This window comes from Schistocerca americana, chromosome 6 (assembly GCF_021461395.2).
Source record: "Schistocerca americana isolate TAMUIC-IGC-003095 chromosome 6, iqSchAmer2.1, whole genome shotgun sequence".
NCBI classification, from domain to species: Eukaryota; Metazoa; Arthropoda; class Insecta; order Orthoptera; family Acrididae; genus Schistocerca; species Schistocerca americana.
This window is the reverse complement of record NC_060124.1, coordinates 486,437,244-486,457,015: the sequence shown is the minus strand read 5'-3', so window position 1 is coordinate 486,457,015 and position 19,772 is coordinate 486,437,244. Positions and strand designations below refer to the sequence as shown.

Here is a 19,772-nt window from a genome sequence, read left to right as displayed (position 1 = left end):
TTCGAAATGTGGTGCTACAGAGGAATGCTGAATATTAGATGGGTAGATCACATAACTAATGAGGAGGTATTGAATAGGATTGGGGAGAAGAGAAGTTTGTGGCACAACTTGACCAGAAGAAGGGATCGGTTGGTAGGACATGTTTTGAGGCATCAAGGGATCACTAGTTTAGTATTGGAGGGCAGCGTGGAGGGTAAAAATCGTAGAGGGAGACCAAGAGATGAATACACTAAACAGATTCAGAAGGATGTAGTTTGCAGTAGGTACTGGGAGATGAAGAAGCTAGCACAGGATTGAGTAGCATGGAGAGCTGCATCAAACCAGTCTCAGGACTGAAGACCACAACAACAACTCTTGAAGTCAGAACAGAGACTCATAATTTTGCTCTTTCTGCGTATAGGGCAAGACAAGTATATTTTCGAGGAATAGGTAAGGTGATTTGGTGAGAATGGCACGACTTCTCTTGTGCTGTAAGTTATGTCGTCCTTCCTCGGCGAATAAGCTTATCTGTTGCGTGACTGCTTCGCTATCTCCACAACAGAGCGCCTCGCAGTGCTGCCACAGATCTCACGTTAATTACACAGCCAGACATTAACCGCTTACGTCTGGCATGACGTCAGATGCGACGTTGCGAGAACAGGCACGTTCTTGACAAGTGCGTTGCTGTAATAATCAACAGTGCTGCTAAGGGATCCTATTCGACGTAGGCAGAACACAGTTTGTAGTCACTCGCACAGGGGATGACTGAAAGTCCGGTGGAACAAACAACAGGTGGTTCTTATGGTCGACAATGGCGGAGTTCACGAAGTCAACGGCTGGACAGAAGCTATGTCCAGAGCGTGACAAAACCTATCTTGAAAGTGCACAAAAAGTCCAGGGAGCGATCCGAATCGTAAAACGCAAACAAAGGCATCTTACTTTACTATCAGTGGCGAGGGGTATCATGATCACTGACCGATTCAAACTTTATTACAGGGGACTCTCTGCAATTTTCTTTATCTAAAAGAGAAGTCCAATGGAGGCTGTAACAAATTATTTATGAATCTATTCCAAGCTACAGAGACCAACAAGTGAGAACGAAATATGAGACAATACAATATAAATGTTTAGTTGAATGTTAAATCGAAATTCACTTCTTCATTGTGATTGAGTAATTAAGTGACAAAAAAATCGTTTTGAGATACACACTTTTTTATTTTCAGTAGCTACGACATCGTTAAAGTACACATATGAAATAACTTATAGGAACCAAGAGAAATCTAAATTTAATGTATGTTGACAGAGAATCAGACGTCATGTACGGCGTATTGCTCCAGACAACTGCGAGATACGTGGAGGAGGGCTTATAGACAGATCAATAACATTTGAGAAGCTTAATTAGCAGTACAGACAATGGTCATTTAAGGGTAGCATAAGATAGCGCATAAATCTCGTAAAATTGTGAGGAGGACAGGTAGTCACTTTCTGTTTATGCAATATTACGAGTACATAACAGGACTGAATGAACCGTTGTAAAGTATTTTGAAGGAAGTAGAGAGAACTGCATCCAAAGGTTTCAGAAGTCTGCTGACAAAAAACGAAGGTCAGTATCGAGCTTGTAGGATATTAATAGAGAATTATCATATGAGTTGAAACACACACACACACACAAACACACACACACACACACACACACACACACACACACACACACACACGTTCCAAACAACAGAATATGCCAGATTAATTGAAGAAGGCTGAAGTATTATCACTACATAAAAGAGTGCAAGAGCTCTCTATAGAAACTTGAAACGTCAGGGATTCGCACTAAATTGTTTCATAAGCGCACAAGCTCGCTGCTCGCCAGTATTCTGTTTCTTCCAAAGCATAACATTTCGAACAGGCTACACGGCATAGCTCGCTGCTGCATTTATTCTGTGTGTAGCCACGTGAGGCATGACTCAATGAGCTCAAGGACTTTGATCTATGACAGCCAACCAGATGCAGGATCTGCCACAAGAGGCAGAAAGTTTTGGAATCGTACGGACGTTGATCTCCCATATGATCATGCTGCAGCTCTGAGATCAATGCACTGAGATGACCAAACACATGGGGTACCTCCTAACAACGTGTCGGACCTACTGCCTGGCATAGAGCAGCAACTCATGTGGCATGGACTCCACATTTCGCTGGAAATACCCTGTAGAAGTACTGAGCCATGCTGGCTTTATAGCCGACCGTAGTTACGGAAGTGTTGCCGGTGCAGGATTTTGTGTACGAACTGACCACTCGATTATGACCCATAAGTATTCAATGGGATTCATGTCGGGCGATCTGGGTGGCCAAACCATCCGCTCGAATTTTCCAGAATGTCGTTGAAAGCAATGGCGAACAATCGTGGCCCAGTGAAATTGCCATCTACAAAGTTCCATCGTTGTCTGAGAACATGAAGTCCATGAATGGCTGAAAATGGTCTCCAAGTAGCAGAACACAACCGTTTCCAGTCAGTGATTGGTCCATTTGGGCCCAAGGGACCAATATATTCCATGTAAACCCAACCGCCACCAGCTTGCACAGTGCCCTGTTGGCAGCTTGGGTCCACGGTGTCGTGTGGTCTGCCCCAGATTCGAATCCGACCATTGCTAAGTGAAGTCGGGACTCATCTGACCAGCCCACGGTTTTCCAGTCAACGCCCAACCGATATGGTCACGAGACCAGGAAAGGCGCCGCAGGCGATGTCAGCTGTTAGCAAAGGCACTCGCGTCTGTCTTCTGCTGGCATAGCACATTTACACTCTAATGGATACGGTCGTCGTACTTCCTACATTACCTTCTGCGGTTATTTCGCGTGGTGTTGCTTATCTGTTAGCACCGACAGTTCAACACAAACGCCGCTGCTCTGTGTTATTGAGTGGAGGCCACTGCGTTGTCCATGGTAAGAGGTGATATCTCACATTTGGTACTGTCGGCACACTCTTCACATTGTGGATCTCGGAATATTGGATTCCTAAGTATTTCCGAAATGGAATGTCCCATGCGTCTAGCTCCAGTTACCGTCCCGGGTTCAAAAACTGTTAATTCCTGCCGTGCGGCCATGATCACGTCGGAAAGCCTTTCGCAGGAATCACCTGAGCACAAATGACAGATCGGTCAGTGTACTGCCATTTTGTACCTTGTGTGCGTGATATTACGGCCACCTGTATATGTGCATATCGTTATCCCATGAATTGTCACTTGGTGTATATACTGTTGGTTTAAAGAGATTTCCACGTGTGCATCACTTACTTTTCTTCTGCAGTGTACAGGGCTATTACAAATGATTGAAGCGATTTCATAAATTCACTGTAGCTCCATTCATTGACATATGGTCACGACACACTACAGATACGTAGAAAAACTCATAAAGTTTTGTTCGGCTGAAGCCGCACTTCAGGTTTCTGCCGCCAGAGCATTCGAGAGCGCAGTGAGACAAAATGGCGACAGGAGCCGAGAAAGCGTATGTCGTGCTTGAAATGCACTCACATCAGTCAGTCATAACAGTGCAACGACACTGCAGGACGAAGTTCAACAAAGATCCACCAACTGCTAACTCCATTCGGCGATGGTACGCGCAGTTTAAAGCTTCTGGATGCCTCTGTAAGGGGAAATCAACGGGTCGGCCTGCAGTGAGCGAAGAAACGGTTGAACACGTGCGGGCAAGTTTCACGCATAGTGATGTGGAAGATTTAGTGTTTAAACCTCCTCTACCAAGAAACGTGCCAGAACTGCGAGCTCGCATCAACAATGCTTTCGAACTCATTGATGGGGACATGCTGCGCCGAGTGTGGGAGGAACTTGATTATCGGCTTGATGTCTGCCGAATCACTGAAGGGGCACATATCGAACATTTGTGAATGCCTCATAAAACTTTTTGTGTTTTTGTATGTGTGTGCAAAGCATTGTAAAAATATCTCAAATAATAAAGTTATTGTAGAGCTGTGAAATCGCTTCAATCATTTGTAATAACCCTGTATTATTTACGATTATTGTTTCTTGCAGAGTAAATTCTCGCGCAAAGTGATTATTTAAATTGTAAGGGAACACTTTATTGCCTTGTGTTTGGGTCGGAAACGTGGATCCACGAGGATAAAGATATACAGTTGTGCTTCACATATCCCTCAGGACTTGGACAAAACACCACCTGTTACACGTCGTAAGGTAGCAACAGACACTGAACGCAGAAGAATTAAATCATTTATACCCTCTCCATGGCCATCAATCACAAAGATTGGGGCTGCAATCCTAAAGAAGTTTCTTAATACAGCGTCAACACTAACTCTGTCTCCACATTCTGTCAGGCAACAACGATGGGCAGCTGATGTGATCTACTTTAGGAACCTGCTGAGCGTCTACCGCCTGGACGTACTTCAGATTGGTCCAAGCAGAGATCACTGAACAGGTTAAGATCAGGAGCTGGTAAATCGAGGGGCAACCTTGTGAAATGGGGACTTTCCAAAGGAGCAACGCAATGTGAATGGAGAGTAGATAATGGATCACCTGCACAACTGTCCACGGTGCCCTGAGTCATGCAGTGATGATGAGCTGGTGAAGGCTGAAGGTGGTACAGTAGTTGTTGCTCAGTTCTGAGCTAAGATCATGTAGTTCATTATGTAAACTGAGTAAAATGTAAATTAATTAAATTGAGTTTTTGTGATATCCCTAAACATTGTAGAGTCAGGTGAACTAGAGATTTGTACGGCTTCTGACTCGGGTAAATAAATTTAACATATAGGTCTTTCGGCTAGTCCGATAAAGCATCAGAATGAAGGCATTTTGGCTGGCCATTTCGTGCTGCCATTTGCTGCTCTTTCTTACGGCGTTTCTGTAACTGCTGTCTTCTCGCAGGAGTTTAAGAACTTTATCTCCAACAATGTTAAAACACCGGCAATCATGAGAAAATTATTCACCCTTACGATCAGTGAAACCTGGTAGTCAAGGAAGGCAAGATTCGGTAACGATTGTGGACGGAGCCGTAATCAGTTACTATTGGTTCCTTTTGCAATTACACACATTTATTTTGAAACGATAATTCCAGACTCATCATTAAATCAAGATATCACACGTTATTAATGAAGAAATAAACAACTGTGTAATTAATAGTGCTTTCAGAGCGTTACGATTTACCAAATGAGCATAAATTACAGAAACAGCAAATAATGTTTTAAAAACAAGCCAGTGTGACCCCAATTAGAATTTTAAGGCAAGTAACCACAGTCACAGCTGAAGGCCTTTAACCCCAAGAACAGCAATTATTATAAATTTAACAAACATACTGTAAAACAGCAATGCAATAGCAAAGGTTAATTTTAAAAAGACAGGCAACTAATCACCAAACAGGAGAAACGAAATGATGATAACTCGGTAGCACAACCATTTAAATTTGCTGTAACACCAAGAATGGCAATTATATAAAAAATTTAAAAAACATACAGTAAAACAGGAAATACAATGGCAAAGGTTAATTTAAAAGGACAAGCAACTGATCACCAAGCAGGTGAGACAAAATGATGGTAAACTTGGTAGCACACTCATTTAAACCCGCTGTAACGCCAAGAATGGAAATTATATTAAAAATTTAGAAACGTACAATAAAACAGCAAATACAGTAATAAAACACAAGGGCCAGTCACAAACAGTGCACAAGGAATCGACCTCTGAGTAGGTCCGGCAAAAAACACTTTCACGAGCGATGAGATAGGCAGCTTAGAGTTGCATTTACTTCACAAGATGGTAACTCAGACTAGTTGCAGTCTAACGAATGACTAATGAGAATATTGTTGAGGCTACCTGACGTCCAATAAACCAAATGCAAAGACGTAAAAATACGCCAAAGCCGGAAGCAACGGACTGCACTATGCCCCCAGAATACTGTGCTTAGAGTGCCCTGAACGAGAAAGGAATCACTGCCACCACAGTAGAACAATCGCCAACCAACCCTCAATCAAGAAAGCTGTCAAAACTACACGCCTCACCGGACAGCAGCGGCAATACGAGGAAACGTACACTGCCGTTACATACACTAACCCCCAGAGCAGGTAACTGGGGCGTTAGCGGCCACGAAGGAGGAAAAATACCGCTGGTTGAACTTAACAAATAGTAAGAAACTGATCTCAATAAATAGTAATTAGAAGTCCAGGAAAGCTAATCACATCCACCTTCCCCAAGCACTCCACTCGCTGCTCTTCGCCTCGGCAACACTACGAATGGCAACACTAACGCAAGTCACTGGAGAACCGCAAGATTTCGCAATGGTGGAGGTTTCTCCACTTGAATCCAAATGCACTCAACTTAAAGCTTGCAGGATCCGGTTTACGACGAGGTCGTGCACCCTCGTGACCACAGGCCTTCGATCCGGCAGTCCATGCGTGCCACCAGCGGTCCTGGTGTTTCTCACTGTGCGGACCTGACTCCTCCTGAGTCCCCAACCGAACTGCCACTGAAACGTCCCGGAAGAAGAACCACGTCGCCCCAAGACATAGGGCCACAGTTACTACATATCGATAACCGCTGCTGCTGCCACTATGCAGTGCTTGACAAACCAAGTGGCGCCAGTCAACTCGAGAAGAAGACAAACAACTGCAACAATGTAACTTCCTGGCAGATCAAAACTGTGTGCCGGACCGAGACTCGAACTCGGGACCTTTCGCGGGCAAGTGCTCTACCAACTGAGCTACCCAAGCACGACTCACGCCCTGTCCTCACAGCTTTACTTCTGCCAGTACCTCGCCTCCTACCTTCCAACCTTTACAGAAGCTCTCCTGCAATCCTTGCAGAACTAGCACTCCTGAACGAAAGGATATTGCGGAGACATGGCTTAGCCACAGCCTGGGGGATGTTTCCAGATTGAGATTTTCACTCTGCAGCGGAGTGTGCGCTGATATGAAACTTCCTGGCAGATCAAAACTGTGTGCCGGACCGAGACTCGAACTGGTCCCGAGTTCGAGTCTTGGTCTGGCACACAGTTTTGATCTGCCAGGAAGTTTCATATCAGCGTACACTCCGCTGCAGAGTGAAAATCTCATTCTGGAACCACAACCATGTCAGCTAAACGATACGGTGTGGCCTCCAACAGAGGACAGAAACCTACCAACAGCACCAACGCTAGCTGCAGCGCTGCTCAATCAGCCTAGTTGGCTCTGAGCACCACTCATTTAGGATTACGGAAAGCCCAGTCCATTAACTTCAGGTGGAAAAAAGCCCCCTTCCTTCTGCAAGCAGGAACTAGTCAATGCGTCTGCTTTACCTAACAGCGACGGCACACACGGGTGGTCAGGAGATTATATGTTATAGATGGTTAGACATTTCTTCGCTGAGCTATCTCAAAAGAAAAAGAATTAGTTACGGCCGTGATCCCGGAGATCTATACATCAAGAAACATAGCTGTCCAGCATGAAGACATACAAGATGATTTACGTACCTTCTTGGCGTCTTCGTACTTCCGAGCACTCATTAACCAGAACGGAGTTTCTGGCATGAAGAAGTAGGTGACGACGTAGAGTGCCACTAGGAGGAGACAGACGTAGAGGACGACGTCGTAAGTGAGGTAAGCGCCTACGATGTAAGCGAAGAGGATGCCTGAGTTGCCGGCGAGCGCCAGGAAGCTGCCCAGCGCGCCGCGCACGTCGTCACTGGCGATCTCGCTCACGTAGATAGAGGGCAGCACCAGCGACCCGGCCGCGTTCGCCCCGGCCACCACCCTGAGACAAAGGCCGCTCGTCACGTAGTGCCGGTGGCCATTCTGGTCTACTTTTCAGCTGTTCATCGTGATAGTGAATGTTGGAAAACAGCATCCCTTTTTTCTAACCCCACACTTTGGACATCATTGGTGAGATGTGGCGTGGTCTGTATCAGTACGTCCAATGGCTTGAGATGATCTTTGTTTGGTGAGTAAGATGATTGTGACGCCACGGTCGGAACCGGTGGCAGACTCGTGAGGTCAAGGTCATAGCTTTAACGGTCTCAGGCAGATGAGACAAGGAAACGAGCGGCTGGAGCCAGTAGTCACATGGCTGCGTATGTTTTTGACAGGCTGGCTCTGTGACGGAGAGCGAGTATAGGGAAGTGTTTGCGCGTCTACATAGAGAGAGAGAGAGAGACGTTGTTAGTGCCTTAGTGAGGAGTGTGGGGTTCGCAGTCCTTATGAAGACAACTGGTTCCGCATTCCTGGAGAAGGCTTCAGGATAGCAAGGGGGTTCTCTTCTGCAAATCAGACGCACTAATTTCGAGTGTGGCGCCTTGGGAGGGGCTGCTGCTTTTCCTTGGATGGGGACGTGGCTGTGTATCGAACCGAACCCGATTTTGCTGAAGGTTGACAAACCTTAGAAATCCTCCCTAAATTTGGTGGACGCAGAGCAGAGTATTTTTTTAGTTTGGCGGGCACTAGGTGAGAAGTAGTGAACTTGGTCTGCAAATGTGAAACGGTTGCTCTCCACCATTCTGGTTTTCAGTATTTAGTAATTTTACGGTTTATGTTGGCATCGTATGTCGAAATTTAAAGGTCACACTCATGTCATTTAACGCAGCGTTGGTAACTGTCATCAGTTAGCTAGGGCCCGTGAAGTGAATTTGTGTTTAGCAGATGTTCTAACACTGTGTGGTAGGGACTGGTCGTCATTGGCAAGTTTGGATACTGGTAAATTGTTCGCCGTTAAGGTGAGTCAAAGGGTAAATTGTTCAAACCCAGGCTCTTTTTGTACTGACAGTTGTGTTTCCAGGATTGTGCCCACAGTTAAGCGGCATGTTAAACTATAGTGCCGTTATGGCAATTTTAAATGATAATTAATCTTGTGGTCCCTTCAGGGGTGCTAATTAATAGTAAATTTATTGTGGGTTTAGGATTAACATTTTAAAACCAAGGTGGAGATTATTTAGTGGATATGTTCATCGAATATTTCAGTGATTAAGGAGTTTACACGTGTTGCAGGAAACCTTGTCGTATTTTGTGAGTTTGCTGTTCAGTTGATGGTATGTGGAGGCCATTGTCACGCATGGGCGTAGCTAGTTGAAGGTTGTGTTAAATCACAATATCACTGGTCGGTATATTATTGTATTACCACATGCGTTTCTGAGAGATTATAAGGAACTTGAGAACATTATTCCATTTAAACCAGCATAAGAAATTTTGCGAGAATTCAGCTGCATTTAAGTATGTTTAAGGAATTTCTTATTAAGAATTTTATTCCAATTAAACCATTTACTTTGTTTGGAATTGGTGGTTGTTTTTACTGAATCATTGTTGGAAGGAGCTTATCAGAAAGTTTCCAAATGCTGTTACACGGCCTGGGTGTTTAATGTCCAATAAATATTTAATTGAATGTAGTTACATATCAGTTATTTCCAGCATCTTGCCTAATTCATAAACCTAACTTTGCCTATCACAGTCATGCATTTTGTTTTTTGTGTTTTAAATATTTTTTCTTTAAGTAAGATTTCACCGTTACGATTGATTAACGGCCGAGTATCCAATACCATGTAATAGTTTCCAGGAGAAGTAGATCAAAGCTTATAAAATAGTGGTTTATTTTATGTACTGTACGTCTGTCTGTTAAACTGGTAGTAATTTGGTTGTACTTCACAATACGTCATTCCAGAAACCTCCATATAACCCTTGCAAGACTACACGCCTAACTAGGAACGCTGGGAACAATGACAATTTAGTTCAGAGGCCAGGAAACCGGATCAGGCACAGTTTTTTGGCACACTGCTGAACGTTAAAACTGTAACATCGTAAAGCGGTATGCATTAAAACGTGCACATATTGGCAAATGATCAGCATTTCTGTGTATTCGTACAAAATAGGAAAGAATAACGCCATTTACATTCCTCATATACACTCAAAAGCCAAGGAAACTGGTACACCTGCCTAGTATCGTGTAGGCCCGCCGCGAGCACGCACAAGTGCCGCAACGCATCGTGGCGTGGTCTCGACAAACGTCTGAAGTAGTGCTCGAGGGAAAGGACACCATGAATCCTGCAGGGCTGTCCACAAATCCGTAAGAGTACGAGGGGGTGAAGAGCTCTTCTGAACAACACGTTGCAAATCATCCCAGATATGCTCAGTATTGTTCAAGTCTGGGGAACCTGGTGGCCAGCGGAAGTATTTAAACTCAGAAGAGTGTTCCTGGAGCCACTCTATAGCAATTATGCACGTGTGGGTGTCCCATTGTCCTGCTGGAATTGCCCAATTCCGTCAGAATCCACAATGGACATAAATGGATGCAGGTGATCAGACAGGATGCTTACATACGTCTCACCTGTCAAGAGTCGTATCTAGACGTATCAGGGATCCCATATCACTCCAACTGCACACACTCCACACCGTTAAAGAGCCTCAACAGCTTGAATAGTCCCCTGCTGTCATGCTGGGTCCATGGATTCATGAGGTTATCTCCATACCCGAACACGGCCATCTGCTCGATACAATTTGAAACGAGGCTCGTCCGACCAGGCAACATGTTTCCAGTCATCAATAGTCCAATGTCGGTATTAACAGGTCCAGGCGAGGCGTAAAGCTTTGTGTCGTGCAGTCATCAAGGGTATACGAGAGGTCCTTCGGCTCCGAAAGCCGATATCGATGATGTTTCGTTGAATGGTTCGCACGCTGACACTTGTTCATGGCCCTGCATTGAAATCTACAGTAATTTGCGGAAGGGTTGCACTTCGGTCACGTTAAACGATTCTCTTCTGTCGTCGTTGGTCCCGTTCTTGCAGCATCTTTTTCCGGCCGCAGCGACGTCGGAGATTTGATGTTTTACCGGGTTCCTGATATTCACGATACACTCGTGAAATATTGGTAAGGGAAATCCCCACCTCATCGCCACCTCGGAGATGCTGTGTCCCATCGCTCGCGCGCCGATTATAACACCACATTCAAACTCACTTAAAATCTTGATAATGTGCCATTGTAGCAGCAGTAAGTGATCTAGCAACTGCACCAGACACTTGTAGTTGACCGTGGCGCCGTATTCTGCCTGTTTAGATATCTCTATATTTGAATACGCATGTCTATACCATTTTCTTTGGCGCTTCAGTGTGTGAAAAGTTTGTGCAGGGGTATCTCATTCATAAATCACGTTTGTATGTCATTGCCTGTGAGCGATCTTTCTCTGCCTCGTGTGAGAAGGAGGAATATGTACATGTACATGTCGGAATTCGACGGCGACAAAATTGATAAGTATCCAGACCGTGGTTTCCTCAATACCGCGTTTCGCCTTCATCGGGACCGCAAGACTCTCATGTGAATATGGAATTGATAGATTCAGTACGGCACAGGGCACTACCCCGTGCTGTCCAGGAGCTCCACTGGGCCACATGGCTAGCACTCGAGAGGACGGACATAATGTTTGCTCAGGTAATCAGGAACATACAGAGTCATCAAGTAGCTTGAGTCAGATATGGACATGTTTGAGACAATTATCCGCATGTATAATGCGATGGCATCTGGAGCACCATGGACTGTCAGCAAGGAGACCACTATTGCAGCTTACCTTGTCGTGGTAGCAGAGAGAGGTGTGCCAAGGGACGTGTGCTCAATGACAACACTGGACACAGGAGTGGCACTACATCATTTTTTCAGATGAGTTCTATGTACAGCATCACCTTGGACGTATTCCTGTGTGCAGGCTCCAAGGAGAACATACATTTCCCACTGCGATCGTCATCATCATTCCAGCTCAGGATCTATCATGATAGAATGGAATGCCATTGAAAGCACAGGACAATCACCTGTGATTCACGTAGTATCTTCGAGGTCTTAGAGGCATCTTTCAATAAGAAACAGCAAGACCACATGTTGTCCGTCCTGTCCCGACGCGCTTCGATACAGAGTGTGTTTGACTGTTGCCTTGGCCAGCATGTTCTTCATCCAATGAAAACATGTGGTCATGAATTGTGGCGAGACTGGCACGCCACCACCAGCCGGCCACTGCGATTGATAAATTCTGTGTGATTGTCCACCCAGACAAAAACCACTGTTGCTGCCAGAGATATCAGAAATGTGTACTAAATTTGACACCCTGTATACTGCAAGATCGTCTACACATTTAATCACATATTCTTCTTACTATACTGTATACACTCAAAAAGGAAAATTATATTATTTGAAATGTTAACGACCAGCTGTGTAATAGGCAAAGTCCCCCGAGTTGGCATAGAGGAACTGTTGGTGTTCCAGTTCCGATAAAAATGCTATAGTTTAAGATGTGTGTTCTATGATCGCTTGAACGTACCAGCGATCACTGTTAGTGACACTTTATAATGTACTTTTCACCAAAGGCATACGTCCATGAAGAAAGCGTACTGGGGCTCCATCATATTAGCACCACATTTGTGCATGAAGATCAAGTTGGATACTTTCAACTATGTGGGAAATAAGTCTCTCACAAATACAGTGTATACTGTCCATAAACAAGACGTGCAAAGCGAGTTGGAGCTCCAACATGTTAGAACCTCACCCATTCACAGAAATCAAGTTGGATATCTTCCAATTATTCAAGGAGTAAGACTCTCAGAAATACAGCATATACTGGTGCAGTTAAGTGGCAAAGAAGCAAATGTGGATAAGGTAACAACTCATTGGTTATGTTTGTCTACAAGTTGACTGAAAATTTGCCAATGGCTTGTCATAGCTGTTCCTTGGCCTTTATCAATGGTTGATATATGACTGTTCCGACTATTGAGCATTTTGTCTCTGGTGAAACAAATCCCATTTGAGAAAATACGTGTGCAGAAAGGTGAGAATTGAGCACACGACATTCCAGCACCTAGTAGCTCAATACAACACGAGGCATTTGGTTACCTTAAGAGAGCAGATACGTGATGAAGCACGTGACTGCCTTAAGTGGTAAGTGTTGTGATGAGGCATTTGGATACCTTAAGGCAGTGGAGATGTGACGAGGCATGTGGCTATATTAAGAGAGAAGGGGTGTGACAAGGCATTTGGCTTCGTTAAGAGAGCTGAGGTGTGAAGAGGCATTTGGCTACCGTCAGAGAGAGGAAATGTGTCGAGGGAGTTGGATAACTTAAGAGACATTTGGGTGCCTTAAGAGAGCAAAAAATTGACAAGGCATTTGAAAACCTTAAGGAAGGGGAGATGCGACGAGATATGTGGCTACGTTAAGCAAGGAGGGGTGAGACGAAGGATCAGTACTGTGACGAGACATTTGGGTGCCTTAAGAGAGCAAAAAATTGACAAGGCATTTGAAAAACGTAAGAAGAGATGCGACGAGATATGTGGCTACGTTAAGCGAGGAGGGGTGAGACGAAGGATTTGGCTACCTTGAGAGCTGAGTTGCGACGAGGCTTTTAGCTACCTTAAGAGATTAGCGCTGCGACGAGGTATCTGGCTAGCTTACTAGAGAAGATATGTTATGAGGCATTTGCCTACCCTAAGAGATCAGCACTCTGACGAAGCATTTGGGTACTTCCTGTGAGTAGTAGGTGTGTAGCTACTTCCCACACATTACTCTGCACAACACCTATTTCACAGGGAACTGACTGGTTACAGGATGAGGAACCACTTAAATGAATGGTTCACATCCACGTACTGCTTAATCCAAGTCAAGAGTCTGTAGAATTCGTTGTCTCCAAAGATCGTTGTAGTGTGTGAGCTCTTTTAAGGAATGAAACAGTCATGAAGACGAGGTATACGTCAGATGTCTCTAATGTTGATATTTCTGCAATGAAATCTGCCATCTTCCTTCAGTTGACATTTTTCTGTATGCCCACGAAAATAATCTCTATTACTTTACTAACGGGGCAATTCACTAGGGCTAGTGCTATGCCTATTCTGGTGCGACTCAGACTCCTCCAAATCTTCCATCTCACGATGATTAGGAAGAACTCCACTTGGTGCTGGTAAAATTTCCTAACATCATGCTTTCCTATGGCTGCGGTTGTCCGGAATATAAAATAGTTTGTCTTCTATCTTAACTCTAGAACACTGGTGTGTTACTTACCAAACTTGATACAAAATATTGTTTTATACCCCACTGCAATCGTAAATTTTACGAAGGTTTGGTAATCTAGGGTTAACTTTTCGCCGCTGAGAGTGGAGGGTAGGCATTTGGAAGCACAGTAAGTCCGTTTTTGAGGAATATGTTGCTGGAACGGAGTCTTCTAGGACCACAGGAATTTCTAAATAAGTAGGTGGAGATTGACGAAGGCAAGCTTAGGCTTCTCAGTGTGTTTTGACTGGCTCTTCGGGAGCTGTGGTCCGTACATTCGGCCACTTTGTATATCGAGGCGTAGGTGACATAAACCAATAACTAGTCTGCAAGTTTTATTTAACCTCGCGTTTGCCTGTTTGGCGTGAAGTGTTCTGGACCACACTGGGCAAGCATATTCTGCTGTGGAGAAGCCTGTCCGCGTTTTGGTTCTCAGAATCTTCGCTGACTCCTCAACAAACCTTATTGCCCTAACATATAAAAAACTAAACTCTGTTCGAAGAGGCATTGGAAGGCCCAACGGTACCGACCAACCACCGTGTCACCCTGATCCCACAGGCGTCACTGGATGTGGATATGGAGGGGCATGTGGTCAGCACACCCCTCTCCCGGCCGTATGTCAATTTATGAGACCGGATCCGCTACTTCTCAGTCAAGTAGCTCCTCAGTTTGCCTCTCAAGGGCTCAGTGCACCCCGCTTGACAACAGCGCTCGGCAGACCGGATGGTCACCAATCCAAGTGCTAGCCCAGCCCAACAGCGCTTAACTTCGCTGATCTGACGGCCCTAATATGTAAGATGTGCCCAAATGGAAAGAAGAATGCAGTTATATATGCAGATATTTTAATAAAATTATAATTACAGTTCATGTGAATCAGTACAACTACAGGTAACTGTCATTGGCGTTGATACATCAATCCCAGCGCGTAGGAAGGGATTGGATAACTTCAATGTAGAAACTCCTAGTCGCGAAGGGTCCAGTATTCCATGGAGTCCGGCACCTCTGAACTTTCAGAGACTGTTTCAAGTGGCCAAATATATGCGTGTCACATGAGATATGTCGGGACTGTAAAGGGCATGCTCCAAGACCACCATCGAAATTTCTGAAGCGCTGAAAGGTCTTCTTGGCCACATATCGCACCTCATAACGCTGCCACCACCGAAATATTGTGCATCGTGAGAGACACTGCCCTACGTACACCTCTTTCATCTTGAGGTGAATTTGTGAAGCATGCTCCTTTCTCTCACAAAGAAATTGGATAACCACTCATCATGCTACCTGGGAGGGATCCATCATGCAATGAACACACAACACTGCTGTGTCGTCACAGCCAGGGAAAAAGCATCACAGGTGCGAAGTTGCGAGCCGGCGCCCGTGGCATAGAGACTCGCCTCTTGAGCTAGTTCCACCAGCGCCACGGGCAGCGCTGAGGATGAAGATATCGATTTCCCCTGCCATTTGCCGGCCTAGTACAATCCGCGAATGACTGGACGACAAGGTATACTCGGAAGATAGAAGAGCAGCTCTCCCGACTTTGTTATAGATCATTGTCCAGGGCTGACTACACAGGGAACGTCGTTTAGTGAATCCTTGGAAAGGAAGTGACAGTTGTTGTAAATTGCATTTGCATATGTATTGCGAAGCTTCCCTACGATTATTTGCACTTAGCCATTGAGGGCCTTTTTTGTGTTATATTACATGCAGTGTTGCAGACTTAATCAGCCAACTAATCATAAAGATAAATAAATCTTTTTAACTCATTTGTATCAGCACGGAGTGGCCGCGCGATTAGAGGCGCCACGTCACCGATTGCACGGCCCCTCCCGCAGGAGGTTCGAGTCCTCCCTCGGGCAAGGGTGTGTGTGTTGTTCTTAACATAAATTAGTTTAAGTAGTGTGTAAGCCTAGGGTTCAAAATGGCTCTGAGCACTATGCGACTTAACTTCTGAGGTCATCAGTCACCTAGAACTTAGAACTACTTAAACCTAACTAACCTAAGGACATCAAAGACATCCATGCCCGAAGCAGGATTCGAACCTGCGACCGTAGCGGTCGCTCGGTTCCAGACTGTAGCGCCTGGAACCGCACGGCCACTCCGGCCGGCTAAGCCTGGGGACCGATGACTTCAGCTGTTTGGTCCCTTAGGAATTCACACACATTTTTAACTCATTTGTGTGATTGTGTTACTAATTTGTTGAAGTGTTGTAGAAGCTTTGTTCTCCTATACTGTTACCTGACCCTGGGGCATAGCTGTGTAATAGTGGCAGGGAGAAATTGTCTTAGCGGTGTACTGCACCAGATGCCGTTTCACGAACTCACGCGTCGCGGGGTAGCCTAGGGACCGATGATCTCAGCGGTTTGCTCCTATAGGAACTTACCACCACCACGAACTCACAAACTCGGCCTACCGTAACAACAGTGGCAACTCGGCCTCCACAGCAGTAGCGACGAGGCCTTTACAAAAACTGGTGACGAGGGTTCACAAGAGAGATAACTCTCCAGAAATGATGAAATTGCTGCGAAGTGGTCTACTCTACTTGTGCAACTGGGAATACTATACCATATGTCGGAAAACGCATTCACACACTGGGGTTACATACAACACCGCTATAGCGAAGGTCCCATTTTCAGTTGGGCGTACCTTGTAGATAAACACACTGAAGATACGATACACATGTTTAAAATTTCTTGAACGACCACCGCCAACACACTTAAGGAAATGAACTTGTGGTACGGTGGCAGCACGAGTGGGGGACGTGTAGTTGCACGCACCTGGCGATATAGAGGACGATGGTGGAGGAGGAGGCTATCTTGAGTATCCAGGTGAGCATCAGCGGCGCGATGGTCAGGTAGCCGAGCGCCTTGCGGCCGATGCGCGCCGTCAGGCCGCAGTAGAGAGGGGTGAAGACGAGCGCCGCGATGGGCTGCAGCGACGACACCCAGGAGACCTCGTCCGTCGTCAGCGGCGGGTCGCGCAGCCCCGCCTCGGCGGACTGCAGCTGCGGCAGCGCCATCGTCGTCCAGCCCACGCCCGCTCCGTACGCGAACGTGTTCAGGTTCACTGCGGGCAGCACCGCGCTTTGGTTACAACTACTGGAGAATAGCACTGTCTCTGGTTAATGGCTAGCAGGCTTTGGCCAAGCAATACGGGCTAGTGCCATGTTTACTGCAATATTAGCCATAAAAATTGCAACACCAGGAAATGTCTAATTGGGGTGAACTGAAGTACCAGGTGGTTATAATTAAAATGCTGCTACTCACAGGGGTCCAGTGTGGGCTGTAATAATCGTATGGAGCCGAAACTTGGTAGCTATTCTAATACACTACTGGCCATTAAAATTGCTACACCACGAAGATGACGTGCTACACACGCAAAATTTAACCGACAGGAAGAAAATGCTGTGATATGCAAATGACAAGCTTTTCAGAGCATTCACAAAAGGTTGGCCCCGGAGGCGACACCTACAACGTGCTGACATGAGGAAAGTTTCCAACCGATTTCTCATACACAAACAGCAGTTGACCGGCGTTGTCTGGTGAAACGTTGTTGTGATGCCTCGTGTAAGGAGGAGAAATGCGTACCATCACGTTTCCGATTTTGATAAAGGTCGGATTGTAGCCTATCGCGATTGCGGTTTCTCGTATCGCGACATTGCTGCTCGCGTTGGTCGAGATCCAATGACTGACAGCAGAATATGCAATCGGTGGGTTTGGGTAACACGGAACGCCTTGCTAGATCCCAACGCCCTCGTATCACTAGAAGTCGAGATGACAGACATCTTATCCGCATGGCTGTAACGGATCGTGCAGCCACGTCTCGATCCCTGAGTCAAGAGATGGGGACCTTTCCAAGACAACAACCATCTGCACGAACGACGACAACGTTTGCAGCAGCATGGACTATCAGCTCGGAGACCATGGCTGCGGTTACCCTTGACGCTGCATCGCAGACAGGAGCGCCTGCGATGGTATATTCAACGACGAACCTGGGTGCGCGAATGGCAAAACGTTATTTTTTCGGATGAATCCAGGTTCTGTTTACAGCATCATGATGGTCTCATCCGTGTTTGGCGACATCGTAATGAACGCACATTGGAAGTCTGTATTCGTCATCGCCATACTGGCGTGTCACTCGGCGTGATGGTATGGGGTGCCATTGGTTACACGCCTCGGTCACTTCTTGTTCGCAGTTACGGCAATTTGAACAGTGGACGTTACATTTCAGATGTGTTACGACCCATGGCTCTACCCTTCATTCGATCCCTGCGAAACCCTACATTTCGACAGGATAATGCATGACCGCATGTTGCAGGTCCTGGCCAGCACATTCTCCAGATCTCTCACCGACTGAAAACGTCTGGTCAATGGTGGCCGAGCAACTGGCTCGTCACAACACGCCAGTCACTACTCTTGATGATCTGTGGTATCGTGTTGAAGCTGCATGGACAGCTGTACCTGTACACGCCATCCAAGCTCTGTTTGGCTCAATGCCCAGGCGTGCGAAGGCCGTTATTACGGCCAGAGGTGATTGTTCTGGGTACTGATTTCTCAGGATCTATCCACCCAAATTGCGTGGAAATGTAATCACATGTCAGTCCTATTATAATATATTTGCCCAATGAATACCCATTTATCATCTGCATTTCTTCTTGGTATAGCAATATTAATGGTCAGTTGTGTATATTAGTGGAGAGCCGATTTACCCTGGAAAAAAAATTAGTTCCAGTTTTGGCCACCAGCTGCATATCAGGCTCTGTGAATGCAAGAATGACGTGTATAAACATTTCCGTATGTAATGTATTACGAATGGGATGTGGACAGAAAAGGTAAAACATGTGAGGAAGGCACAAGGAAAATTTTGTTATTAAACGCTGCTTGCACGATTTGTTCAATATGATGACCAAGGACGTCGACGAGTTTCTGCATCTGTAAAACGATGTGATCAACAGTTGCTTGCAGCAGCTCCTGTGGAAGCTGAGTAACGTGTTCCTGTATACTGGCTTCAGATTAGATAGACACCGAACGTGTCACTGGTAAACGAGTTCTCAAAACGTTCAGATGTGTGTGAATTCCTACGGGACCAAACTGTTGAGGTCATCGGTCCATAGACTTACACACTACTTAACCTAAGTTAAACTAACGCTGGGAACAACACACACCCACCCATGCCCGAGGGAGGACTCGAACCTCCGGCGGGAGTGCCCGCGTAATCTGTGTCATGGCGCCTCTAACCATGCGGCCACTCCACACGGCAAACGAATTCTTTTAGATATCCACAGAGCTAGAAGTCACGTGATTCAGATCAGATGATATTCCAGGCCATGCATCTGTAGAACCTCTGGAGATAATACGTTCGTGGAAGATTACATTAAGCAGATCTTTCACTGGGCGAGCAGCATGAGGAGTTGCCCCATCTTGCATGAAAACAGTGGCTTCCACACAGTTTCACTGTTTCACAGCAGGAATCACTTGCTATGCGACGAAGTCTCGATACTGTGCAGACGTCATGATATACCTGACGACGGAGCGGTCTAAGGCGCTGCAGTCATGGACTGTGCGGCTGGTCCCGGCGGAGGTTCGAGTCCTCCCTCGGGCATGGGTGTGTGTGTTTGTCCTTAGGATACTTTAGGTTAAGTAGTGTGTAAGCTTAGGGACTGATGACCTTAGCAGTTCAGTCCCATAAGATTTTACACATATTTGAACATTTGAAAGTACGAGACGAGGCCTTTAAGTGTATTCACTTTAAAGAAGAATGGACTGAGGATAAAGGTGCTTGTGAATCCACACCACACAGTCACATACGGCAAGTGCAA

At 45.8% G+C, this 19,772-nt stretch overlaps 1 protein-coding gene across 1 annotated transcript in view; it reads right to left on the bottom strand.

Moving 5' to 3' along the window:
- LOC124620238 (facilitated trehalose transporter Tret1-like) overlaps positions 1–19,772 on the bottom strand; it is a 62,038-nt gene that overhangs the window by 17,626 nt on the left and 24,640 nt on the right. Inside the window, exons 2-3 of the mRNA XM_047146906.1 lie at positions 16,732–17,020; positions 7,435–7,714 (exon numbers count right to left, since the gene is read on the bottom strand). Coding sequence (XP_047002862.1) covers positions 7,435–7,714; positions 16,732–17,020 — 569 coding nt within the window. The remainder of the gene's footprint in view (positions 1–7,434; positions 7,715–16,731; positions 17,021–19,772) is intronic.